This window comes from Triticum urartu, chromosome 2A, assembly GCF_056163025.1.
Source record: "Triticum urartu cultivar PI428250 chromosome 2A, HENAU_Tu73, whole genome shotgun sequence".
In the NCBI taxonomy this organism is placed as follows: domain Eukaryota; kingdom Viridiplantae; phylum Streptophyta; class Magnoliopsida; order Poales; family Poaceae; genus Triticum; species Triticum urartu.
The window spans coordinates 255,171,892-255,198,507 of NC_141874.1; the positions used below are offsets into that span (position 1 = coordinate 255,171,892).

General features: G+C 47.6%; 1 protein-coding gene and 1 pseudogene across 6 annotated transcripts; both read left to right on the forward strand.

The window, feature by feature from the left end:
• Nucleotides 1-2,055: 2,055 nt before the first annotated feature.
• Nucleotides 2,056-2,655, forward strand: LOC147984734 (L10-interacting MYB domain-containing protein-like; annotated as a pseudogene).
• Nucleotides 2,656-4,717: 2,062 nt separating this feature from the next.
• TBL13 (TRICHOME BIREFRINGENCE-LIKE 13) lies at nt 4,718-16,536 on the forward strand. 6 transcript variants are annotated; one of them, XM_048700212.2, is made up of 6 exons: nt 4,718-5,159; nt 5,697-5,874; nt 11,892-12,032; nt 12,605-12,725; nt 13,370-13,504; nt 15,819-16,536. In XM_048700212.2, exons 1-6 carry the CDS (start codon nt 4,778-4,780, stop codon nt 15,981-15,983), a joined length of 1,122 nt encoding a protein of 373 aa, XP_048556169.1. In that variant the 5' UTR covers nt 4,718-4,777; the 3' UTR covers nt 15,984-16,536. The 6 variants fall into 6 exon arrangements, with proteins under 6 accessions (XP_048556169.1, XP_048556171.1, XP_048556172.1 ...); XM_048700214.2 differs by lacking the exon at nt 15,819-16,536 and adding an exon at nt 14,356-14,489 and having other exon boundaries at nt 4,720-5,159; XM_048700215.2 differs by lacking the exon at nt 15,819-16,536 and adding an exon at nt 14,359-14,459 and having other exon boundaries at nt 4,720-5,159.
• Nucleotides 16,537-26,616: the final 10,080 nt, after the last annotated feature.

The following is a 26,616-nucleotide window of genomic DNA, read 5'->3' on the forward strand; positions in this document are numbered from 1 at the left end:
TGTTGACGATGATGATGAAGTCACCGGCGCAGGGCTTCGCCTAAGCGCTACGATGATATGACCGAGGTGGAAAACTATGGAGGGGAGCACTTCACACGGCTAAAAATCAACTTGTGTGTCTATGGGGTGCCTCCCTCCCTCGTATATAAAGGAGGGGAGGAGGAGGTTCCGGCCACAAGGGGCGCGCCCAAAGGGGGGATTCCTACTCCTAGTAGGAGTAGGTTTTCCCCTTTCTTAGTCCATGTAGGAGAAGAAGGAAGGAGATGAGACGGAGAAGGAAAGAGGGGGGCGCTGCCCCCTCCCTAGTCCAATCCGGACTAGCCCATGGGGGGTGCGGCCTCCCCTTGTGGCCCTTCTCTCCTTTCCACTAAGGCCCATGAAGGCCCAATACTTCCCCCGGTGAATTCCCGTAACTCTCCGGTCCTCCGAAAAATACCCGAACCATTCAGAACCTTTCCGATGTCCGAATATAGCCTTCCAATATATCGATCTTTACGTCTCGACCATTTTGAGACTCCTCGTCATGTCTGTGTTCTCATCCGGGACTCCGAACAAACTTCGGTCATCAAATCACATAACTCATAATACAAATCGTCATCGAACATTAAGCGTGCGGACCCTACGGGTTCGAGAACTATGTAGACATGACCGAGACATATCTCCGGTCAATAACCAATAGCGGAACCTGGATGCTCATATTGGTCCTACATATTCTACGAAGATATTTATTGGTCAAACCGCATAACAACATAAGTTGTTCCTTTTGTCATCGGTATGTTACTTGCCCGAGATTCAATCGTCGGTATCATCATACCTAGTTCAATCTCGTTATCGACAAGTCTCTTTACTCGTTCCGTAATGCACCATCCCGTAACTAACTTATTAGTCACATTGCTTGCAAGTCTTATAGTGATGTGCATTACTATATATACACTAGAAAAAGAGCCCGTGCGTTGCAATGGGAGAGAAAACATAACACACGCTCTTAACTCAACAACTAACACTCAAGACCACAATAGGTCCGTCTCCTTTATTTTTGTGAGGCATCATATTTGTGTTGCCGCTTATCCTCCTTCTCACCCTCGCCTTTGTAGACACTTAGGGCATGTTCGACAGCTCCCCAACTCCCAGCTTCCCTGAATCCAGGAGCAGAGCTGGCCCGAACACCCTGGCTCCACGAAGCTAGCTTCTGGGATGTGTGGCCTGGGTACGTGCAAAAATCGGGAGCTGCTCATTTGGAGATCCCAGAAAACGCAAAAGCTGGACTTCACTTTTATTACGAGGATGTGCCACCGCCAAGTGACATACATGTTCGACAGATAGGCTGGAGAAGTCTCGATACATCTCGATCCCCATTCTCCTCCTCCTGTATCCCCACCGGCTAGTCCAACCCTAGCCGCTAGACACCCCACCGCCGCATCCTCACCAGTCAACTTCGTCCGGCAACCTCGACCCCACCCCGAAGAAGGTCTCGTCCTCGAGCAGCCCTTCTTCGTCACGCTCGCGACTCCTTCAAGCTCGCCGCATTCCGCCCCCACCTGACAGCAGCCGACACCCCCTCTGTCGGTGACGCTGCTCCTCTGCCCCGTCGTCGCCGCTCGAGAAGCTCAAGGTGAGCTCGTGCAGATGTGCAACCTCACCACTCTCCATTCAGTTTATTTTACATTGAGTTATAGGCCATTGGGTCCGGATTTTTGGATGTCCAGATGCACAATCTTTTGTAAATGAGATGAACTTTTTTGAATGAGAGCATACATATTTATCATTTGGTTCAGATTTATAGATGTACAGATTTATAGATGGGAGCTATGATTTTTAGATTTATAAATGAAATAGTCCTTGTACAGAATTATAGATGAAATAGACTCTGTATATGTTTATAAATGAGATATTGCATATACATACGTACAGATTTATAGATGAAATAGTCTCTGTATATGTTTATAAATGAGAGCATACAGTTATTTTTATGACATGAATCTTTATATATATGAGAGCATACAATTTTATTAGCACACACAAAGTGACATGGACTTTTATATGGAGTTGTTGAAAATGCTTGCCGAATGGACTATTGAAAACACTCGGATTATCACCGAGTTGTTTGTCAAGCAAGTGAGAGCTGGAAATAGGCCAAATACTCACTTGACCTCCAATGCATATGATGAGGTGGTGATGCAATTCAAAATAAGAACAGGGTTGGAGTACACGAATGAGCAATTAAAGAACAAATGGGACAAACTGAGAGGTGAATATGGTGTATTCAACAAACTTAAGTTGAAGGAGACAGGAGCGGGATGGGACACAGAGCGCAACACTGTGAAACAAGATGCTGAGTGGTGGAAGAAGGCAAAGATAGTGAGTTTTCATCCTCATGTTGTGCATACCATATCTTTCTTCATATTACTTGTTGTTGACAAAGGTTATCTTGTTTGTGTATTTACAGGACATTCCAGGTTGTTACAAGTTTAGAAAGCATGGACTTCGCAATGAAGAGAACTTGCGCATCATGTTTGAAGACATCACAAGTGACGGTTCCGATTATTGGAATCCGACTTCTGGTATCCCCCTATTTCTACTGCACTAATATCAAGTGCCATAAATCTTGAGCAAATAGAAGATGTTGAAAATACATTTTTGTTTAATAATTTATAATTTATATACATAAAGTATATCAAACTACCCTTTATAGTTCTCTGTTATTGCACAGAAAAGAAAAGGCAACTCTTTGTCCCAGCGAATCTGGCCATCTCTGTTAGAGAAAGAAAGCAGAGGAAAAGGAGAAAAAGCTGCCTGCCAACGAACTAGGCTGAAAAATGCCCTCCAGGCACTCCAAACTAGGCCTTTAGCCATCTTTTCAGCCCCTAGGAGCTGGGCCTCACGTGGATTTCCATCCAGCCTCCATCTTGGGCTCACTTCGTCCTCTCCTCAATGTCCAATAAGGCCGAATCTGGCTGGCAGCCCATCTATGGCGATCGAAACCTGGAGCTGAGACACCGAACAGATTTCTGAGTGCTAGCGCTCGCGCCGGAAGCTGGCGATCAAAAAGAGAAGCTGGATTTGAGGATTTATTGTAGTTGGGGCGCTACCGAACATACCCTTATTTTGGGATGGAGGAAGTACATAGCAAGAAAAAACAGTAATAAAGACCTGATTAAGGTGGGATTTGTGTCAAAAAATGGTATAGGGGTGCGAAATGACGATACCACCTACCAACTCCTCAATTTTTCTTTTTTGAGATAAACCAACTTCTCAACTAGGAGTAGAGATATTCCCGGCAAATCCTATTTGGCGCTGCAGGCGCCCGTTTATGTGTATATTGCAAACGAGCGCCTACAACCAACCAAGCTGGGCCGACCCATCTTATCCTGTTTTCTTTCTGTATTCCAGACAACAAAAAATGAGCGTCCTCACGGGGGATCGAACTAGGGACGTATACTTCAAGCTATACCTGGCCATACCTCGGGCCGGGCCGGGCTTCGGGTCGGGCCTAGCCAAGCCCAACGCAAAAAACCCAGGCCTGAGCCCGGCCAGGCCCGGCCGTCGGGCCTGTTTTCTGGGCCTGAGCCCGGCCCGAACACGTAAAAACCCGTCAGGCTTCGGGCCGGGCCGGCCCGGCCTTCAAGAAAACGCGAAAACGATGGGCCCGGGCCCGGCCTTCGGCTCAAAAATCTAGGCCCGAGCCCAGCCCGGGAGCGGCGTCGGGCTGGACCGGGTCGGGCTTTTTCGGGCCGGGCCGTTCGGGCCGGGCTTTCCATGGCCAGGACTACTTCAAGCTAACCAGCAATAACCATCGCGCCACCTTGCCCATTGTGGTGAATGACATCCTCTTACATCTTTTCTTAGTTTAACTTTCCTTTTTCCTTTTTCCTTTTTCCTCTCTCCTTTCTCCTTTCTCCTTTTTCCTTTTTCCTGTTTCCGTTTATCTTTTATCTTTTTTTCTTTTTCTTCTTCCTGTCTCAATGATATTTTTTATAATTCGTGAACTTTTCTTCAAATCAATGAACTTTTTTCAAATTCGCTGAACTTTTTTTAGTTCCGATGAACTTTTTTCAAATTTGATGAACTTTTTTCATATTTGATGAAGTTTTTTTCAAATTCAACAAACTTTTCTAAATTAGATGAACTTATTTTCAAATTGATTATCTTTTTTTAAATTTGTACAATTTTTTATAATCCATGAACACTTGTTTTCATTTTTGATGAACTTTTTTTCAAAATCGATTAAATTTTTTTAAATTTGATGAACTTTTTTCAAATTGATGAACTTTTTTCAAAATATATGAACTTTTTCTTATCATGATTTTTTTCCAAAAAATTTAAGCGATACAGTACATGATTATGTGCAGCAAATAGCGCTTCAACAGTTTTATTACATATCTCAGGATGGAACAAATCGCTCAATGATGTTAGCTCCAGTGGTTGGAGAGGTCGGACATGGAACGAACGTCTTTAGTTCGAATCCTGTGGCAGATACATCTATCTTTTTCGGGATTTTTCCGCGCGAGTTCAGTGGCCGACGCGTTTCGTGGGCCGGCCCAACTAGGAGCTCCCGATATTCCCAGTGTACCATGTCCCCGCATGGCAAAAAAAAGAACTCATGTTCTCGGAAAGGCTCGGCCCAATTAAGCTATTGTGCCTAACCATGTTCTCGGGCCGAAGTGAGGCCTGGCCTAGTCCGAAACTCGCCTCCGCCGGCTGAGACTAGTTCTTCAGGCCCACTCTGTTTTTTTAAGCCCAAGCAAAACTCGATCCTGTTCGCCTCGCCGTGTCTCCCATGCCGCCGGCGAGGAGCCCGGCCGCCGGCCTGCGGCGGCGCAAAGTCTTCCTCCCTCTCGTGTTGCTCCTCCCCCTTATTCTACTGACCCTAATCCTGATCTTCCCATCTCGCTCCATCCCCGCGCTCCGCGACGCAGCTCTCAGGTCCCAACAGACCTGCGACTACGCTGCCGGTGGATGGGTGTCCGACTCCTCCGCCGAGTCCCACCTCCGGTACGACCACACGTGCAAGGAGATCTTCAAGGGGTGGAACTGCATCGCCAACGGCAAGCGCAACGGCCGCGCCCTCCTCCGCTGGCGATGGAAGCCCGAAGGGTGCGAGCTACTCCCCAGGCTCGACCCGCTCCGGTTCTTAGAGCATCACAGGAACACCAACATTGGTTCGTACTCACCCATTTCGCTGTGTTTGGTAGCTACTGCTTGGGACGTGACTCCGTCTGCAGAGTGAAGCCTTTCTGGTGTGGCCTCCTGGTAGAGTTGGAGTTTTTGGCATCTTTGAACAAAATCTTCTGCATATAACGTGGTAATACTTGCGGTGCTTACTGCCCATTGTCATAGATCGGCACTCAAGAGATGTCTCGATGTTTTGCTTGGTCTACTAAGCAAGGTGTAGTATCGTATGTGGATAGCATAGATATGTGATTGGTTCCCTGTACTGTTGAATGTGTTGAAATTTACATATGTAGCTGTACGAATGTCATCTTGTGGTGGTCATGTTGGGGCATGGTCAGTTATTATGATTCTTGCTTCATAATGATCATAATGTTATAAGAGGAAATTGGGTCAATGCATACCTTAAGTGATACGGCTTCTTGGTTCAGATTTATCTGTTTGTCTATGTGTAGTGTATTCAGTCATTTCAGTGACCCCTTGAATATGCTATCACATGTTGATGTGTGTTCAATGCTTTGTTGTAGGATTTGTGGGTGATTCTTTGAATCGAAACATGTTTGTCTCATTGGTCTGCATGCTCAGGGGAGTGAACGGAGAGGTTCGCAAGTGGCGTCCAGCAGGGGCAGACCGAGGTTTCACATTCCTACGCTACAACCTCACCCTCGCATACCACCGAACTAATCTTTTGGTACGCTATGGCAGGTAAGGAGTGCCATTTGTATTAGTACCAAAATTTAGTTCTTTGGAGATGGGTGTAACTTCTATTGTTATGAGTTGTGTAAGAATTATATATCCGCAACGTGGGTCATTGCTTTCAGTTTTGGACTCTAGTTCTAATTTGGTAGTATTGCAATGCTTCCAGTAGACCATTCTTGGTACTTGATTTTGAAAAAACTAAGGTTGCTATTAATAGTCTTTTCTCTTGCCGGCTCACCATTTTTCTTTAAATTGTTTTGTTTGCCTAATATTTTAGACAGTCTACTGTTTCCCTAACCTTTTTCTGTGCATTAGAGGGTGACTCTGGTAGGGCTAGGGTTCCTACCGGCTCTACTCCGTAGGTTATACGGGCAGGACAGTGAGGGTTGGGGGCGAGGGCGGCGGCTCCGGCGCGTGGGCGCCGTCGCGAGGAAGAAGAGGGCGGCGCGGCTAGGGCAAGGTGCGGCTAGGGTTTCCGGCTCCTCTGGAGCCGGGCAATAGGATAGAACTATCTTTTATTGCTTAATTCCAAAAGGTATCTTACAATCTAATATTTATAACCTGAAAACGACTAGCCTAAGATAACTTGTGGGCCAAGCCCTTAATCTACTGCCTAGCGGGCCTCCTCCGGTTGTATTGTAAACCGGTCATAACATCTCTCCCCGCCTGCACAAACAGCTCGTCCTCGAGCTGAAAGTCTGGATAGTGGTGGCGGAAATCCTCACGTGGCTCCCAAGTAGCTTCCTCCACAGGAAGACCCGCCCACTGGATCAGGATGAACCATACCCCGCGACGAAGTTGTGCCTTCAACACCTTCTCTGGCTCCGGAAGAAGACGTCCATTGCTGGTCGGGGGAAGCGCTGGTGGAGCCGCCGGTGGCTCTCCATGAAAAGGCTTGAGCAGCCCCACATGAAACACATCGTGGATGCGAGCGCCGGCCGGCAGCTGAAGACGATAGGCCACCTGCCCAATGCGCTCCAAGATGGCGAAGGGTCCCGCGTAGCGAGGCCCGAGCTTGCGCTTCGCGCGCGGGTCGAGTGACTGTGTAGAGCGGTGAAGAAGACGCAGCCACACCCAATCACCCACCGCGAACTCCGCCTCGCGATGGTGGTTGTTGTAGTAATGCTGCGCCAGCTGCTGAGCCTGAAGGAGACGCTGACGGACCTCCGCAAGCATCTCGTCACGGGTGCGAATAAGGTCACCCGCGGCCTCCGTCCTCGCCGTAGCCGGGTCCACCGGCAAGATCGGCGGAGGTGGCCGCCCGTAGACCACCTCAAATGGTGTCGCACGCAGGGCAGAGTGGTAGGAGGTGTTGTAGCAGTACTCCGCCCATGCGAGGCAATCCACCCAAGCACGAGGCCGATCACCTGTAACACAGCGTAAATACATGGCGATCACCTTGTTAACCACCTCTGATTGGCCGTCCGTCTGGGGGTGGAAGGCCGTGCTGAAGCGTAGCTTAACGCCCGCCATCCTGAAGAGATCGCGCCAGACATGGCCTGTGAACACCGTGTCGCGATCACCGACGATCGAAGCAGGAAACCCGTGCAGACGGACAATACCGTCGAAGAAGGCATGAGCCACGGACGCGGCAGTGTAGGGATGCCCCAGCGCGATGAAGTGAGCATATTTAGAAAGCGGTCGACCACCGTGAGAATGACCGACTTGCCTCCCACCTTGGGAAGCCCCTCGATGAAGTCCATGGAGATATCGGCCCAGACCTGAGAAGGCACATCCAGGGGTTGAAGAAGACCAGCTGGCCGTAGCGTCTCCGTCTTGTTGCGCTGACACGTCGCACAAGAGCGCACCCAATCGCGAACGAGGGCACGATCACCAGGAATGTAGAAGTCGGCACGGAGACGATGGAGGGTTTTCTGCACACCCTCGTGGCCAGCCGAGTGAGCTAGCAGCAAGACCTGGTGACGGAGATCATCATGAGCAGGAACGAAGACACGGCGCCCATGGACCAGCAGGCCGTCGGAGAGGCGCCATGGCTCCTCCAGGTCGCCGGCCGCCAGCTGCTGCTGCAGGAGAACCGCATCGGCGGCGGTCGCGGTGGCCCGGCGAATGTCGTCGAAGAGGCCGAAAGTCGGCCTTGAGCGGATGCAGAGTGCCTGCCCCTCGGAGTCGCCAGTGACAGAGTCGAGGTCGGCATCGCGGCGGGATAAGGCATCGGCCACGGTGTTAAGACGACCCGGGCGATACTCGACGGAGAAATCGAAGCCGAAGAGCTTGCTAATCCACTGATGCTGGGGCACGGTGGAGAGCCTCTGATCCAGCAAGAACTTGAGGCTGTAGTGGTCCGTGCGAATCTGAAAAGACCGGCCCCACAGATAGGGCCGCCAATGGCGCACCGCCTGCACCAGGCCAATGAGCTCCCGCTCGTACGCCGCGAGCTTGAGATGGCGCGGAGCGAAGGGCCGGCTGAAGAAAGCAAGAGGCCCGTCGCCCTGATGAAGCACAGTGCCGAACCCCACACCCGAGGCGTCACAGTCCACAACGAACGGCCGGTCGAAGTCCGGCATCTGAAGAACGGGCCCCGTCGTGAGGGCCCCCTTGAGGGCCTCGAAGGCTGTCGTCGCCTCCGCATCCCAGGCGAACGCGTCGCGGCGCAATAACCGCGTGAGTGGAGAAGCGATGACACCAAACTCCCGGATGAACTTCCGGTAGTAGCCAGCAAGGCCGAGAAACCCGCGAAGAGCCCGCGGAGACTGGGGCGTCGGCCAGGCAGCGACGGCGGCCACTTTGTCGGCGTCCATAGCGACCCCGTCGGCCGAGATGACGTGGCCTAAGTAGGCCACCGAAGGCGTCCCGAACGAGCACTTCGAGCGCTTAAGATGGAGATGGTGCGCCCGAAGCTCGTTGAAGATGATGGCGACGTGCTGTAGGTGCTCTGCCCAAGACGCACTGTAGATCAGAATATCATCAAAGAAAACGAGCACAAACCGGCGTAAGTAGGGTCGGAGGACGCCGTTCATCAGAGCCTGGAAAGTTGCCGGGGCGTTGGTGAGGCCAAAGGGCATCACTAAGAACTCGAAGTGGTCGTGATGAGTCTGAAACGCCGTCTTGGCGATGTCATCAGGGTGCATGCGCACCTGGTGGTACCCCGACCGGAGGTCGAGTTTGGTGAAGAAGCGCGCCCCGTGGAGCTCATCGAAGAGCTCGTCGACCACCGGAATAGGGAACTTATCCTTGAGTGTGACAGCATTAAGGGCACGGTAGTCGATGCAGAAACGCCATGTGCCGTCTGACTCGCGGACGAGAAGCACCGGGGCGGTAAACGGCGAAGTGGATAGCCGGATGATGCCCGCCGCGAGCATGAGTGCACACTGCCGCTCCAACTCATCCTTCTGCAACTGCGGATAGCGGTAAGGCCGTACCGCCACCGTGCAGAGCCTGGCAGAAGATGTATACGGTGATCGTACGCGTGGGCGGGCGGCAGCCCCTGTGGCTCGGTGAAGATGTCGCCGTGCTGCTGTAGGAGGCTCTCCAATAGTGGGTGCTCGGCCGTGGCCGTGGTCGCGGCGAGCTGGAGTGGAGGGGTGGGTGCGGCACCCCCAATGCCGGCCCATCGAATGCGGCGGCCTAACCGCCAGAAGGTCATCGTCAGCGCGTCGAAATCCCAGAGAATAGGACCAAGAGTGCGCAAGAAGTCGACGCCGAGGATGAAGTCGAAGCAGCCTAAGTCGATGCCGGCGCAGGTGATGGAGAAGTGCTTGTCGCCAATAGTGATGGGCACGTCGCGGGCGAGCCCGTGGCAGCGGAGACGGTCACCATTAGCGACGGTGACTCGCAACTGTTCACCGCCGGTTGGCTGTAATGCCAGGCGCCGCATGGTGGTCTCCGGCAGGAAGTTATGTGTGGACCCTGTGTCCACTAGGGCCACCAGGCGCTCACCGTGGATCATGACCGGTAAGAGCATCGTCTGTTCATCATGGATGCCGGCCAGCGCGTGTAGGGACACCACAAGGGCGGTGGCCGGGGCGGGCACGGGTGCCGCTGCGGGCTCCGCAAGGGCTGGGGCGCCGAGGCCATCCTCCAGTGGCTCCTCCTCAGACTCGTCTGTCGTTTCCAAGTAGAAGAGGCGGGGACAGACATGACCTGGTGCATAGGGCGCATCACAGTTGAAGCACAAGCCCAGTCGTCGGTGTTCCAGCTGTTCCGCCTGGGTGAGGCGCCTGAATGGCCGCGTCGGTGCCGGGGCGGCGGCCGGAACGGCTGTAGGGGACGCCGGTGCCGCCGGAGCCGGCCGGGGAAGCTGTCGGCCCCCACGTGGCGCAGATGGACGCGTCACGGCCTGGGCGCGCTGCTCGAACGCCCGGGCATAGTACATGGCCATCTGAAGGTCTTGGGGCCCTTTCATCTCGACGTCCACGCGGATGTGGTCGGGGAGGCCGCCGATGAAAAGTTCCGCCCGCTGTAAGGCCGTCACACCGGGTGCGTGGCATGCCAGGGCCTGGAAGCGATCGGCGAAGTCCTGCACCGTGGAGGTGAACGGCAGATGGCCCAACTCGGCCAAGCGGCTCCTGCGTACCGGTGGCCCAAAACGAAGAAGGCACAGCTCTCGGAAACGATCCCACGGGGGCATGCCGCCCTCGTCCTGTTCGAGGGCGTAGTACCATGTCTGGGCGACCCCGCGGAGATGGTAGGATGCCAGCCAAGTCCGTTCCGACGCGGGCGTGCGCTCGAAAGAACTGGTCACACTGGTTGAGCCAGTTAAGCGGGTCGTCGGAGCCGTCGTACGTGGCGAAGTCGATCTTGGCGAACCGGGGCGGTTGCTGGTGTGGCACACCCTGGCCCACTGCCTCGGCGGTGCGGAGGGCGGATGATGGCGCACAGGCCATGGTGGAAGGCCCGGCGTAGTTCCCAGCGGCGCCCGACACCGCGGGCTGCAGCGGAAAATCGGACGGTGGGCGGGTCTCCGGGTAGGCCGATGGCTGTCCGTTGAGCCAGCCGGGGAGTGGCGATGGGGACGACGGAAAGCGGACCTCCTGTATTGGGAGCCCGCTCGGCGAAGACCTGGGCGGGGCCGCTGGAAGGTAGGGCGCGACGGAGGACGGCGCGGCCAGCGCGGTCCAGGTGGGCCACTGCGGCCCCGTGGTGGCGACGAGTGGCGGGGCTGCCGGCACGATCTCCGGCGGCCACTGCGGCCAAGGCGGCGGTGCGGCCGCTGTGGCGGGAAGCGCCGGGTAGCCTCCGGTGGTGGCCCCCGGTGCCGAGTACCACGGAAGCGTCTGCTGACCCGCGGCCATGGCTGGATGGGGTGGTGGGGGCGGCCCGTACGGACCTGCCAGGTAGAGGCGGATCCCTTGAACCGCGGTGACGAGGTCGTTGAGGACGCCTGCCATGGCCTCCGGCGTGAACTGTTGCGGCTGCGGGGGAGGTGACGGCGGCGGCGAGTGTTGGACGGGGGCCGGTGGCTGCCCTTGGCCCGGCGTGGTGCCGGGTGCCGTTAGGGCCGGCGCTGAGAGCGACGCCGTGGTGCCCGCCGAGAGCGAGGCCATGACGCCCGGCGCAGAGGCGGCGGTGGTGGAGGAGTTGGCGGGCAGCGGTGGTGGTGGCGGTGGAATTGGCGGAGACATGGTCGAAACCCGGTTACCTGATACCAAATTGGTAGGGCTAGGGTTCCTACCGGCTCTACTCCGTAGGTTATACGGGCAGGACAGTGAGGGTTGGGGGCGAGGGCGGCGGCTCCGGCGCGTGGGCGACGTCGCGAGGAAGAAGAGGGCGGCGCGGCTAGGGCAAGGTGCGGCTAGGGTTTCCGGCTCCTCTGGAGCCGGGCAATAGGATAGAACTATCTTTTATTGCTTAATTCCAAAAGGTATCTTACAATCTAATATTTATAACCTGAAAACGACTAGCCTAAGATAACTTTTGGGCCAAGCCCTTAATCTACTGCCTAGCGGGCCTCCTCCGGTTGTATTGTAAACCGGTCATAACAGACTCATAAATCTTTTCATGGATGATGCTGTAACTCATCTATTTGGTTATCATTGATCAAAATCATATTGTTGGTTCTGTAGCTGGTCAGCCAGTCCAAACGGAGGTCCCCTAGAATCTCTTGGATACAAGCAAGGCCACAGGATTGATGTTGATATTGCGGACCAAACATGGGCAGAGGCACCAAGCTTCCATGATATTCTTATTTTCAATACGGGGCATTGGTACGTGAGATCACAATTCTTAAGGCATATAAGCTTTAAATGAACAGTTGATCAGTTGTCCAATGTTAGCTCCCCGTTATTAATTGGTGATCCTGAATCCTAATATTTAAACCCTCTGAGTAATCAGTTAATAGCTCAATACTATGTTGTTACTCTTCCATTATTGTTGTTTTGTAATGTGCCTCTTCCTCGGCCTCAGTGCACTCAACTAGATGTCTAGAAGGTATCATTCGCAACATGTGTTGCTTTACCAAGGCACATAACATCAGAAAGAAATGATTGTTTTGATAGATTGCTTTCATTATCTGAGATGATTGGTGCTATTGAAGTATTTTGATTAACCTATTGATGGTAATGATGGAAAAGGATATGCAGTGTTATCTGATTATTGTTATTAGATATGCTATATTTCCTGGCTTCTTTTGCTAACTATTTTTATGTGCTGAGCTAGACAATCTATGACCACTCTACCACATATAAAGGGCAATATAACCAAGCTATTTCCTGAAACTTGTTTTCTGTTTGCATTTGTATTTCGTATTACTGGGCTCATCCCCCTCTGCTTTATACAGGTGGTGGTCCTCTTCAAAGTTTGATCCAATACAGTCACCGATGCTCTTCTTTGAGAAAGGGAAGCCGATTATACCTCCTTTACTGCCACCTGAAGGACTGGATTTGACTCTTAAACACATGGTACGCCTGTGGTTGTCTCTTGAGTTTTCTGAAAATTCCTGCTTACTGTTCCTTGCCCGATAATGTTGAATCAGTCTGTCCAACCGGAAATACCGGAAGTTATGCCCTCATCTGTTCAGGTTCGCTTAAACCTTAGAAGAGAGTTTTGCCGATAACAACCATGAAAAAGATCATCGTATATGAGCAGCAGGCAAGGGATCAAACTTAGGACCTCTCGCCACCATTCGCGCAGGCATGGGATGCCCAGTACCTGCTGGGCTGCATTCCTTTGTGACCAAGTCACCATGTATAGCTGCTATGATGTGTTTCCAAGTATATATGAAGTCAAAGCTTCCTCCAAACTGACTTGAGAATCAATTAAATGTGATTTTTTTACGCATTAAACCGGCGGTTAGACCAACGAAGCGGTGAGCCATTCTTGACCATTTCACTCATTGGAATAGTCTATAAGAGACAAAGTTTTTTGTGTTTTCTCAAGAAAAAAATTGGGTTGATTTCGACTTGAATATTTTCACACTGCATTATGTCTAAATGACTTGTCTAAATATCCCCTGAACTCTAGCAAAGAAGGAAAATATCTGCTTTGCTGTTTAATATCATCATGATATTCAACTTTCATTCACTATGAATAATTTTTTCATCAGATAACATTTGCGAACAAAGCAATGAGACCCAATGGATTGAAATTCTTCAGCACTCAATCTCCTAGACATTTTGAAGGTGGTGATTGGAATGAAGGTGGATCTTGTCAACGTGACCAACCCTTGTCCTCTGAAGAGGTATCGAAACAACAGTGTGTTGATATTTGGATTGCGCTTTTTCATCTTCTGCTGCATGCTTTCGTTTTCCTCCCCTTTTTTCTTTCGAAATCATACATATTGTTTTTACACTCTTTTTAGTATGTTGAATTGTTGGTAGGCAGTCTTAATGTGATAAATGACAGAAGTTGTTTAAATCAGAACTCACAGTTGTAATATGAAGTGAAACAGATGTTCTAACAAGGGGATACTAGGACTGCACCATAGTCTTGTTTGCCAAAAGTATATGCATGTCTATATGTTAGGCTGTTATAAAGTAGTTGTAAGGCCATAAGCTATCACACACATGTGATTTGTGCATCTGAACAAGAGTGCTGTCTGTTTCACCCCAAAATAAAGAAACATGAACTTGATTCCTCTGGTTGCCTGACATTGCACCTTTCCCTGAAGTACTCCAATCACTTTTCAATCACTTTCAAGTTTTAATAGGAAAAAACCCTGCTTTGTAATTTTTTGTCCTAACAGAAAAAAAAAACTTTCAAGTCTGCCATCTGAAGCGCAAACGGCTTGACTAAAGAGAACTAATATCCGGATGACATAAAAAAGAGTTGCACTTGTCAACATATCTCCTCTGTGATCATCAATGCCTTGCATGGATTCCAATATAGCATAGCATTTGCAAATGCACATTATTTCCCCCCAAGAAAATATGCAGTAACTGGCAGACAATATTTATTTACCTCTGTTGGAATAACACTTTCCTGCTGAACATGCAATCAATCTCTTGATAGTTACTGAATGTGTTTATATTTCAGTGTTGCTGCAATATTATGTTTTTCCCTTTGGTCTAAATACCAAATATTGGGTTGTAGAAGGTTGGTGATTGTTTGGAGCTTGGAGTTTTGAGATTAATATGTTGAGCAAAACTGGTCTAGGTCAAAGAATTTTTCTCCTTGGACAACAACGGCACAAACACAGAAGTACGTTTGGTAAACCAGCACTTGATGAAGGCTCTGGAGCAGTCTTCCTTCAGAGTTTTGAACGTCACTCACATGAGCGAATTCAGAGCTGACGCTCATCCGGCGACAACCGGAGGAAAGAAGCACGACGATTGCATGCATTGGTGTTTACCAGGACCAACCGATGCATGGAACGATTTGCTAGCAGCAAGTCTTGCGGCAATTCAGAGCTAGCCTTGTGAGAAAATTTCCCCAATTTTTTTCTTGGGGTATGAATACGTTGGAGCATTATCCGTTGTCACAGAAGAGATTTCCTCCGAATACCAAACTGTAGATTTAACCCAGTATTGGAGTTTTACGACGTGTACTCCAGAATCCTAGAATACATTGATGGGAGTACCTAGAACTCATCTAGATGAGATATAATTTGGTCTCATTCACTTGGAAAACAAGAACATATAACATCCACGTCAGCACACACGCATCTTATAGCATCACATCCAATAGCTATAAAAGATGAATGAGACCAAATTATATCTCATCTAAATGAGTTCTAGCAAAACTGTATATTAATTGGATTTGTTTGTTGGACGATCAAACAGAGTGGAGTTTTCTCCCATACCGACTTATCTTTCCGTGTGACACCGACACTGAAAGGCAGGCTGCATTATTTTGTGCATATATAGGACAACACTATTTTAGATTAGAATAACTATTTGAATCACAACACGCCTTATATAGCAGCGATGGACGTGTTCCCGAACCTGGACAAAAGAAAAAAGAGCCCATGACCGTCCACCCCCTACCTCCCGCACCTCTCACTCTCCCGATCCCCATCCACATAGCCGCCAACAGCTCCAGGGAGCCGCCGGCTCCACCTGCCCGAGGGCCCCGCTGCCACCACCCGCCTCACGGAGCCGCCACCTCCACTTGCCCCAGGGCCGCCGCCCACCCCTGTCCCGATGCGGATCCACCTCCGCCGCCACCCAACTCGTCCCCGACGCGCTTCCTTTCTTTGGTCCCCGTCCACGACAACACCTCCCTACCCGATCCACGGCGGCGGCGGCCTCCATCCCCCTGGAACCACGACAGCGGCAACCTCCATCCCCCTGCAACCACGGCGGCGGCAGCCTACCTCCACCCCCCCCCCCCCCCCCCCCCCCCCTGCAACCACAGCGGCGGCGGTCTCCCTTCCCCTGGATCCACGGCAGAGGCGGCCCATCCTCTGCTTCCAATGCGCCAAGCCATCACGCGGGGTGGCAAAAACGAACTTCCATCTCGTCGCATTGCTTCAGTTTGATTCCAAGAACACTCTGCTTCTCTTCGTTGGAACTCGAAGTGTATGTTAGTGCTTAGTTTTCTTTGTACATTGCCAGGTAGGGAACCCACATCTGGTGATGGCATTAGTGGGCAACAAGGCTCTAAAAAAATTGGCCATTGTTGCAGGCCGACTTCGCCAGATTCTGAAGTTCAACTCTAAAATAATGAGCATTATACCTTGTTGTCCAGTTTGCTCACTTGTTGGAATGAAAAAAGGCTGAAGATCAATAGAAATTGTTCCAGAAGTTCAAAAATATGTCCAACTGCAAAAGAAAAGAGCGGTGTGCGTTGCTATCGTGTTCTGTTCGCTTGTTTGAATCAGGAAGGCCACTGGAGTGTTCTGTTCGCTTGTTTGAATCAGGAAGGCCGCTGGATCTTGGTGTATAAAAGAAGAAACAATAGAAGAAGCAAAGCATGTGGCTGGAGAAAAGAGAAGGAGCAATCAACGTTGAAGGGATAAGGGTGAATATGTGTCTAGGACTAAAATATATGGCATTGGGCAAGTGCGGTGCTAACACCACACCAACTAATGGTTGTTTTTCTATTAGGAAAAGAGATTATTATGCGTTCTATTTTGAAGAAAAAGTTCATTTCTATCCCTGCATGATTTATGTTTCAAGTTGATATCTGAAAAATCCCTCAGGTAGTACGATAGTTGTAGTTCTCCTGTCTCTGCATTTTTGCACAGCCGCGAGATCTCCTCTGGATTATCCCCACGGCCATCACAGCAGTGTGTGTGTGTACGTGCACTGGTGCATGGTGCGTGTCGACTGAATTGTTCTGGTGTACTTTGTATGTGTATTGTTGTGTGTTATTTTTTTAGTTTGCAACGAAGTTCATGTTTCAGTATTTTCGAAGTTCACATGTGCCAAATACAGAAGAAATTCATCAAAATAAAAAGGGACGACCCATATATATATAAATAGATTTTTTCCCTATTTCTAAAACTAAAATCAAGAACGTCAAAATAAAAAAAAGAGCAGTTTGATGCTCATAAAAATATTGGAATTTTCTTGTTTCTCGAAAATAACCAAAGTTTTTAAAAGTTAGATCTTCCTCGTTTCTAAAAAATAAGAGACAATGCCAGCTCAAAATAATAGAGCAGCTCAAAAAAAAGTTGATAAAAAAGGTATTTAAAAAAACTAGAAAATTTGAAAGAACCGAGAAGGTCAAAAAAACGTAGAATTAACTTCAAATTTGAAAACCCTAGAAGTTCAATTTGAAATAACCGAGAAGGTCAAAAAACCTAGAAGTTCGAAGTTAAATCCCTAGAAAATTGTTTGCTTATTAAACCTTATTTTCTCTAAGAAGTTCAAAGTAAAGTAAGAGAGAAGTTCGAAGGTTAAAAAAACTTAGATGTTTTCCCTTTACTAAATAATAAAATGAAGAACTTCAAATTATTATTTTTTAAAGAATCGACCATGAAGATCAAAGATAAAAAAAGTCAAAATCATGTTTATTTAAAAATAAAAAAACTTTACTCGAAAAATAAAAAATGTGAAGTCCAGATTAAAATAACACAGAAGTTCAAAGTATATTAAAAGCTAGGATTTAGAGCTGAAAAACAAAAACAAAAACAAAGTCATTTTGGGCATTTCCCCAATACTAAAGATTTAAACCATGAAGTTCAAATTAAAAAATTAAGTAGTTCAATGCATATTAAAAAACTCAGTTTTTTCTTGTTACTACATAATAAAACCAAGAAGTTCAATTTTTAAAAGCAGAGCAGTTTTATATTTATTTGAAAACTCAATTTTTTCCGGTTACTAAAGAATAAGACCAATAAGTTCTATTCGAAATAATGAAGAAGTTCTATTAAAATAAACCTAGATTTTCAAATTTTAAAACAGAGCGGCTCGATGTCTATCAAAAAGTAGGATTTTTTCCGTTACTAAAAGAAATAATAGCAGGAAGTCCAAATTAAAAAGATGGAGAAGTTCGATGATTATAGAAAACTCAGATTTCCCTCGTTATTAAAGAATGGAAAACAAGAAGTTCAAAAATTAAATAACAAGAAGTTCAACTTTAAAAAAAATATAGAGTGCTTCGAAATTTCATAAAATAGATTAAGAAAAAACCACGAATTCCATATTAAAAAGATGGAGAAGTTCGATGTTATAGAAAACTCAGATTTTCCAAACAAGTTTAAAAATAAAAAACAAGAAGTACAACTTAAAAAAAGAATGCCTCAAAATTTCATAAAAAATATTAAGAAATAAAACCAGGAAGTCCATATTAAAAAGATGGAGAAGTTCGATGATTATAGAACACTCAGATTTTCCTCGTTATTAAAGAATGGAAACAACAAGTTCAAAAATAAAATAACAAGAAGTTCAACTTTTAAAAATAGAGCGCTTCAAAATTTATAAAAGGGGATTAAGAAAATCAGATTAAAAATTCATAAAAAAACTCAGATATTTTCACGTAACCGAGAGAAGTTCAGATTGATAACTGCCAGAAGTTCACGTACTACACGTGTGCATTTGTATTAAAAATAAAATAAAAAACAAAGTCTAAAAGTTTTATTGTTATAAATTCAAGTCCTCCGTCGGAGAAAGTTAAAAAAAATTGTGAGGGAGGTTCGTACAAAAGGATTATCATTTGTGTAACACAAATCAATGGATGAGAAAATTACAAACGAAAATACATTAGAGAAGTTCAACGTGAAAACAGCAGGAAGTTCGACTCCTATAGTGAATGAATTTCAGATGAAAAACTTTTAAAATCGTCGCGAGTATGAAAAAATGATCAACACGGGAAAGTTGAGTGTTTACATTAGCTTTCCATCGGTTTATTACTTGCTCAATTCCGGTGAGTGGATGGAGAGCTGCGAGCAGATAAAGCACGTACAAAACAGAGTGAAGTTCAAGTACACACGCCGAGAAGTTCAGGTTCTTCACGCGGTGCATTTTCAAAGAATCTGTTTCACGATAAAGGCAGAATGAATGATCTTGCTATTTTTGAAATTACTTGAAAACGCCCAGGAATCAGAGAAACCATCAACATGAAAAAGTTTCGCATTTTTCGTAGCTTTTAACAGTATATTATTTGCCCCATTCCGATAAAGTTTGTAAAAATTACGGCGAAAATATGTTTTTAGCCATTTTCAAAATTGACTTAAAACAGTAAGGAATTGGGAGAAACAATATATACAAAAAAGTTTCGCATTTCCTCAAGCTTTCCAACGCCATATCATTTGCTGCATTCGGAAGCACGGTTAAAAATTAGCTCGAAAACACGAACTCGGTAGGACTTGTACCGTTTTCTAAATTACTCTTAACCGTTCAAAATTAGAAAAAACTTTTGACATGAAAAAGTATCGCATTTTCATAAGCTTTCCAACGCCATATCATATGCCTCAATTGGATTAGCCGTTTAGAAATGACATCGAAAATACGAACTCGGCTGTTCAGTTTGCGAAATTTTACGTTTTTTTTCTAAATTACTCTTTAACCATAGGGAATTAGAGAAAACTTTCAATATGTGGAAGGAGCGGTTTTGCAGCAGCTTTCCAACGCCGTATTATATGCCTCATTCCGATAAACGGTTTAGAAATGCGATCGAAAATACGATTCACGTTTTTTGTGTGAAGAAAAAACAATTTTCAAAACTGCTCTTAAACCGCTTACATTTTGACAAAAATTAAGCTGGTTGATGATACTGGTGTCCATTTGGGCAATGTTGGCGGAAGTTCAACCTAGCACTAGGGGAAGTTCAGGTCAAACAACTCAGGCAGTAAAATTGCAAAAAACACAATTTCATCACGACTCGAGAGCAAAATTTGCCAACGAGCGAGATACCTATTTAAAACCGGTATTTAGTTGCTAAAAACGTTTCTAGATTACACAAACATCATATAGAACATGACTAACCAGAATAATTCGCGGGGGAAGCCACGGTTGTGAAGATAGCCCGAAGGTCGGGTTCGTACAGAGGGAAGTTCAGGCGCGTTACTCGGGCAGTTCATGTTGTTGTGACGCCCCCAATTTGACAGTACACTAATCATACACGCAAACGTGTACGATCAAGATCAGGGACTCACGGCAAGATATCAGAACACAACTCTACAAATAAAATAAGTCATACAAGCATCATATTACAAGCCAGGGGCCCCGAAGGCTCGAATACAAGAGCTCGATCATAGACGAGTCAGCGGAAGCAACAATATCTAAGTACAGACATAAGTTAAACAAGTTTGCCTTAAGAAGGCTAGCACAAACTGGGATACAGATCGAAAGAGGCGCAGGCCTCCTGCCTGGGATCCTCCTAAACTACTCCTGGTCGTCGTCAGCGGGCTACACGTAGTAGTAGGCACCTCCCGAGTAGTAGTAGTCGTCATCGATAGTGGCGTCTGGCTCCTGGGCTCCATCGTCTGGTCGCAGCAATCGAGATAGGAAGGGGGAAAAGGGGGGAGCAAAGCAACCGTGAGTACTCATCCAAAGTACTCGCAAGCAAGGAGCTACACTACATATGTATGCATTGGTATCAAATGGAATAAGGGTATCATATGTGGACTGAACTCAGAAAGCCAAAATAAGAGGGGGATAGCTAATCCCGTCGAGGACTACGCTTCTGGCCACCTCCATCTTGCAGCATGGAGAAGAGAGTAGATGGTAAGCTCACCAAGTAGCATCGCATAGCATAAACCTAACCGATGATCCTCCCCTCGTCGCCCTGTGAGAGAGCGACCACCAGTTGTATCTGGCACTTGGAAGGGTGTGTTTTATTAAGTATTCGGTTCTAGTTGTCATAAGGTCAAGGTACAACTCCAAGTCGTCCTATTACCGAAGATCACGGCTATTCGAATAGATTAACTTCCCTGCAGGGGTGCACCACATAACCCAACACGCTCGATCCCATTTGGCCGGACACACTTTCCTGGGTCATGCCCGGCCTCGGAAGATCAACACGTCGCAGCCCTACCTAGGCACAACAGAGAGGTCAGCACGCCGATCTAAATCCTATGCACGCAGGGGTCTGGGCCCATCGCCCATTGCACACCTGCATGTTGCGTACGCGGTCGGTGAGCAGACCTAGCAACCTCCATTACAAAGGAAGTTGTGTTACGCGGTCCAACCCGGCGCGCGCCGCTCAGTCGCTGACGTCACGAAGGCTTCGGCTGATACCACGACGTCGAGTGCCCATAACTGTCACCGCGTAGATGGTTAGTGCGTATAGGCCAGTAGCCAGACTCAGATCAAATACCAAGATCTCGTTAAATGTGTTATCTTGAAGACACCGCGAACGCCGACCAGGGCCAGGCCCACCTCTCTCCTAGGTGGTCTCAACCTGCCCTGTCGCTCCGCCACAAAGATCCACCCAGAGGGCCGTCGGGACAAAGGTCCTTTCAGCCCCCAATCCGTGAATCACTCGCGGGTACTCCTCGAGCCAACCCGACTTTAGTCATCACATGTATCATGTATAAAGTATAGGTATATACCCGTGATCAACTCCCGAGTGATCACGGCCCGATAGTATAGCATGGCAGACGGACAAGAATGTATGGCCACTGATGATAAACTAGCATCCTATACTAAGCATTTAGGATTGCAGGTAAGGTATCAACAGTTGTAGCAACAATGACAGGCTATGCATCAGAATAGGATTAACAGAAAGCAGTAACATGCTACACTACTCTAATGCAAGCAGTATAGAGGAGAGTAGGCGATATCTGGTGATCAACGGGGGGCTTGCCTGGTTGCTCTGGCAAGAGAGAGGGGTCATCAACACCGTAGTCGTACTGGGTAGCAGCGGCGTCGATCTCGGTGTCTAGCAAGAGAAGAGGGGGAAGAAACAATAAATATAATGCAAACAGATGCATGACGATGCATGACATGACAAAGCGTGATGCTAGGTGTGCCCTAACGCGGTACGAGGTGGTACCGGTGAAGGGGGAAATATCCGGAAAATTATCCCCGGTGTTTCGCGTTTTCGGGCAGAGGAGCCGGAGGGGGAAAGCTGTGTGTTCGCTATGCTAGGGATGCGTGGCGGACGAATGGGCTGCGTATCCGGATTCGTCTCGTCGTTCTAAGCAACTTTCATGTACAAAGTTTTTCCATCCGAGCTACGGTTTATTTTATAGTAATTTTAAAAGATTTAAATCATTTTCTAAATTGTTTTAATTCAAAAATTAAATCTTAAACTGCTATGGGTACACAGAATTGTACCCAACAGAATGCATGTGTGGCTGGCAGGTGGGGTCAAGGGGGGGTGTCCAGTCAGCATTTGACCAGTCATCTGTTGACTGGTCAACAGGGTCGAATAGGGCCCACCTGTCATAGACTGGGTCAACCCAGTCAACAGTTTGACTGGTCAAACTGGACAGGGGCCCACATGTCATTGACTGATAACTAATTAACCTAATTAATTGGTTTAATTAACAGATTAATTAGGTTAAGTACATTAGTTAATCTAATTATGATTAATTAGTTTAATTAATCAAGATTGATTAATTAATATTATTTATTATTAATAATTTTTTTAATCCTTTTTCTTTTTTTAAACGTTCAATAGGGGCGGGCCCCACATGTCAATGGCCCAGGGGGCCTTGCGGGCGATGGGTTAGCGGTGGCGGGCGCCACCCGCTCGGGGCCAAGCCCAACCAAGGGCTACGGGGCGAGGCCACCGGAGCACGGCGGCATAGCGAGGCGGGGCCGGCAGAGGTGTAGGCCACGACGAGCAAAGGAGGCTCCAGGGCGGCAGCGGTGAGGAGCTCAGTATGGCAAGGGGCGGCCCAAGCGGGCGCTGCCAGGCGCAGCGGACAGGAGTCGGTGAGCGGCAGGGCATGCGCGGGGGCAGCGGGGAGCGACGGCACGGCGAGCTGGGCATGGGCTGCTGCGCGCGCAGGACGCGGGGCGTGCGCGGGGAGGAGGGGGCTCGGCCTGGCGCGCAGTCGGGCGGCCAGGGACGCGGGCGACGGCGTGTCCGACACGGTGGTGCTCGTGCACGACTGCGGGATGGCACGAGGAGCCGAGAGGAAGAGAGGTTGGGGGCCTCACCGTGGATCCGTAGGGTCAGGGGCAAGGGGGGGGCGAGGAGGAGGGCGGAGACGACGCGGCGCAGGGGATGCAGTCCGGCGGGGTAGTGCTCCGGCGATGGCGGAGCGGTCTGGCGAGTTGAGGAGGCCCTCAAGCGGCAGCGGACGGGGCGCGGTCGTCGGGGCTCGGGGTGCCGCGGGGTGCAGCCCCCGATCCAGCTCATGTCGAGGGGGGGCGTTGTGCGGGAGGAGTCGGAGAGCGGGCGGTGGCGCCGGACGGCGCGACTAGGGCCACGCCGGGGATGGGCGCCTGCGGCGGAGGCACGGGATCGGGCTCCTTCCTGATCCAGGCGAGTGGGGAGGGAGAGAGTGGGGGTCGTGGGGGGATCTGGGGCAGGTGGGGATAGGGTTTGGGTATAGGAGTGGGGTTATCCGGCCGGGGTGGGCCGGCTGGGCCGCGTGGATGGCCAGCTGGGCCAAGAAGCCCAGTGGGGGGGGAGGAGGTCTTTTGTTTTTTGTTTGTTTGTTTGATTTTTTTGTTTTCTTTTATTTTACTTTTGTTAGTCTAGTTTCTTTAAATTACCAAGTTAGCACCTAAATTAGTATTATCAAAATAGGCCAGTGCCAAGCCTAGTTTGGACCCAAAATTATTTAGTTTAATATTTTTATATTTTCAAAAGCAAATAAATTATTATTTTAGCCATTGTTTGTAATTAGTTCAGGGCATTTAAACATCTTGAAAAAGGTTGGTTCCAACACCAAAATAAGTTAGGGATTATTTGCCACACGATGAACATTTTAGTTTTCATGTTTGAAAACTTTTGTTGTCTGCCTCTATTCTAATTTTGAAATTTGAACTGGGTTTCGAACTGACGTGAGTTTATCAACAGTAACCGAGGTGACGTGGCTTCATTAGCGGAGGTTCACTATAGCTTAATTATCCGGGCGTCACAATTCTCCTCCACTACAAGAAATCTCGTCCCGAGATTTAAGAGAGGGACTAGGGGTAAGGTCTAGTTACGAAATTCTAACGAATCTTCTTGGTCTTGATTGCTCTTCTCAAAGTGGTCGATCCATTACATTGATGTCTTCATTTTTCTGCTTCAGGTCATTAAGATGAAGTCGGCATCATTTCTTCAGAAACTCCATCGTACTTACGAAAGAATAAAGGGGGAGCATTCCGGGAGAACAGACATCAGCAAGGTTGACTATCTGGTAGATAACATCAGGGAGGGAGGCGGAAAGTAACCCTCGAATTGAAACTTAAGAAAGTATCGAGAGCAAAGTAAAGAGGTGCCATAAGACGTTTCAAGCGCATAGACAATCGTTCGTTGCCTGAAACAGAGTTGTGAAAGGGGTTTAGAGCAATGGGAATAATATTGTGTTTCATACCAGAATTGATGATCTCTCGGAAGGTGGCTCATGAATTACATATGAAGCCAAGCGTGAAAAATAACTTTTGAAACTGGGGGGGGGGTGTACAGGAGAGTCAGGTTTCGATCCTGTGGGACTGTGGGTTATGGGCCCACCATGTGGGTTAAAATTAGGAAGGGCGGTGTTGTCTTGCACGATCATGTAAGCAAGGCATGTCAGAGTATAGACTGTCAGTTGTGTCAGCAACATCGATACCAAGGGCGAGGGGCGAAGAGAACCATTTTCCTCCTCGTTGAACGAGGCGGACCATTAGGTAAGGTTCTCGTCCATCGGTGGCTACCGGAATGTCATCAACATTAGTAACAGGGTCTTACTAACAGAGTTGTACACCGAGATGTTTACATAAGCAGCGAATTATCACTGCTTAGATCATATAGATCACAAGAAAGATTAAAAAACAATGGAAAGGAAAATATGATTATCACTTTAATCAGACCAATGGAAATGTAAAAGGTGGTTATACTCAAGTATTAGAGTATATCTTTCCCCAGGACGAGTAGAGCATGATATCCATGACATGATAGAAAGCAGAAAAACCTTTAGGTAAGGGGAGAGAAATTTCATGACATTACCCATACAACGGTGTTTGGATAATTGAGCAGGAAACATTTAGCATTGGGCTTCAAATGTTCTTGTTGAAAATCAGAGTATCATAGACATGCTTCGAGATTGCATTGACATGGTTTTCAAGCAAAGATCAGACTTTGGATACAAAGGATCCATCGGAAACAACTTATAGAATGAGTCTTATAGTTTCCTTATGGAAGAATGGATAGCATTGCTGAAAAGGAAGAACTATAACAATAGGTCCTCCGACCAGGTGAGGTAGGCATGACATCACCTTATCGGGTCAAATACTAATGTTATAACTCTCGGAAATATGTCCCAGCCATCATATCTGACCGAGATTCAGATATGACTGGGGTCAGGATACCTCAGACTCAGGATGCCTGAGAAGAAAAGGTGCAACACAATTTGACGAGATGACATTGTGAGATTCTCAGAAATGATCTATGGAAGTGAGCTCTGAAACAAGAGTTCATCAGCAAACCAAGGAGAGGAAGAGGAGGTGGCTGATAGGCTCAGCAACCAATCATCGGGATTTCCAAAGGATTGATTTCCACAATTATGTGAACAAGGAAATATCATTTGTCGGATCAAATGATATAGTGATGTATGCTCGAGGGAAACATACACAACTGAACAATGATAGAAGGGTGCACCCAGGAATCTGGACTAGGTAGCATGATCAATGTTCGAATGATGATTCAATAAGCAATAGACTTAGAATGAAACTGTAGACCAATAACTTCAAAGCAATAGGGTTGCTAGAAGTTTAGAATTTACACATCACAGACCATTTGTCGGTATTCCGGTTAGAAACAACACGGAGACCAAGAAATGAACGCAAAAGGCGAGAGATATTACTATATCAAGAATTCTCAAGAGGTGGTAAAATTAACACGACATTCTTGACATAAAAGGTGGTAACATTCCAAGGTAAAGAAGAACAACAAGGATCTCAAGGTATAACACAAAACACGAATAAGTTTGTGTTGAACGGAAGGCAATAAAGTGGTCGGTGATAACACAAACCATTGAGGGGCGAGGATGGTATTTCTCATCAAGAATTCGATATATATCTTGGAAGAGCTCGGGATGTTGATGATGACCACGACACATTTGTTGAGAGATTTCATGAAGATGTAATCGGTCGGCGATGACATTAAGTCAAATGATGATGCAGCAAAAGTCAAATAATACTTGAAGAAGAACTCATAAGAAGTTATGCAGTTCCGTGATAATCTCGAGATACCAAAGGGGGTAATACTCGATGACAGATCAAAGTAGAGGTTGGACTGGGGTATTGCTCTACAGAATAAAGCGCTTAAACTTGCATGCGAAATGGTATTTAAAGGAGAACATGGTCGGAACCACGATTGCAAAAGGCCAGATCCCAGATATAAGATGAACTTATACCAAAGGAATAATTAATTTAAGAGAAGCTTTAATGATAAGATCTACATCGTGTCCATGGGCATGAACACAAAGTTCAAGGTCGACTCCCACTTCTCCAATGCATAACCTTTCATTCACTTCTCACTTTCGAAGAAGTTGTAGTGTTGAAATTTTATCTGGAAAAATACCAGAAGTGTATGACTCGTGAAAACTTTCAAGTTCACACAGTTTAGAGAAAGCATATGTTCAACCCATAGGGGCTTCTTAGAAACATATACCACAAGTTTCAAGAGTAAATATCACAAGCTCGAAAGTAGAGCAAGGTTGAGAAAGTAGATGATACAATTTACCAAAGGCATTATGTATCCGAGGGAAGGCTCACAAGGTTATTGAATATGAAGGACGCTGTCGGATAAAATCCATTAAAGGATCTGCCGGTCCATAACAGAGCTGACGTGAGCATCGGCACACAACCAGAGGAAGTA

Coding starts and splice junctions, on each gene's coding strand:
- TBL13 (XM_048700211.2), top strand. CDS start 4,778: ATGCCGCCGGCGAGGAGCCCGGCCGCCGGCCTGCGGCGGCGCAAAGTC. Junction 5,875..11,891: donor CTTTTGGTACGCTATGGCAG/GTAAGGAGTGCC, acceptor TTGGTTCTGTAG/CTGGTCAGCCAGTCCAAACG. Junction 12,726..13,369: donor ATTTGACTCTTAAACACATG/GTACGCCTGTGG, acceptor TTTTTTCATCAG/ATAACATTTGCGAACAAAGC.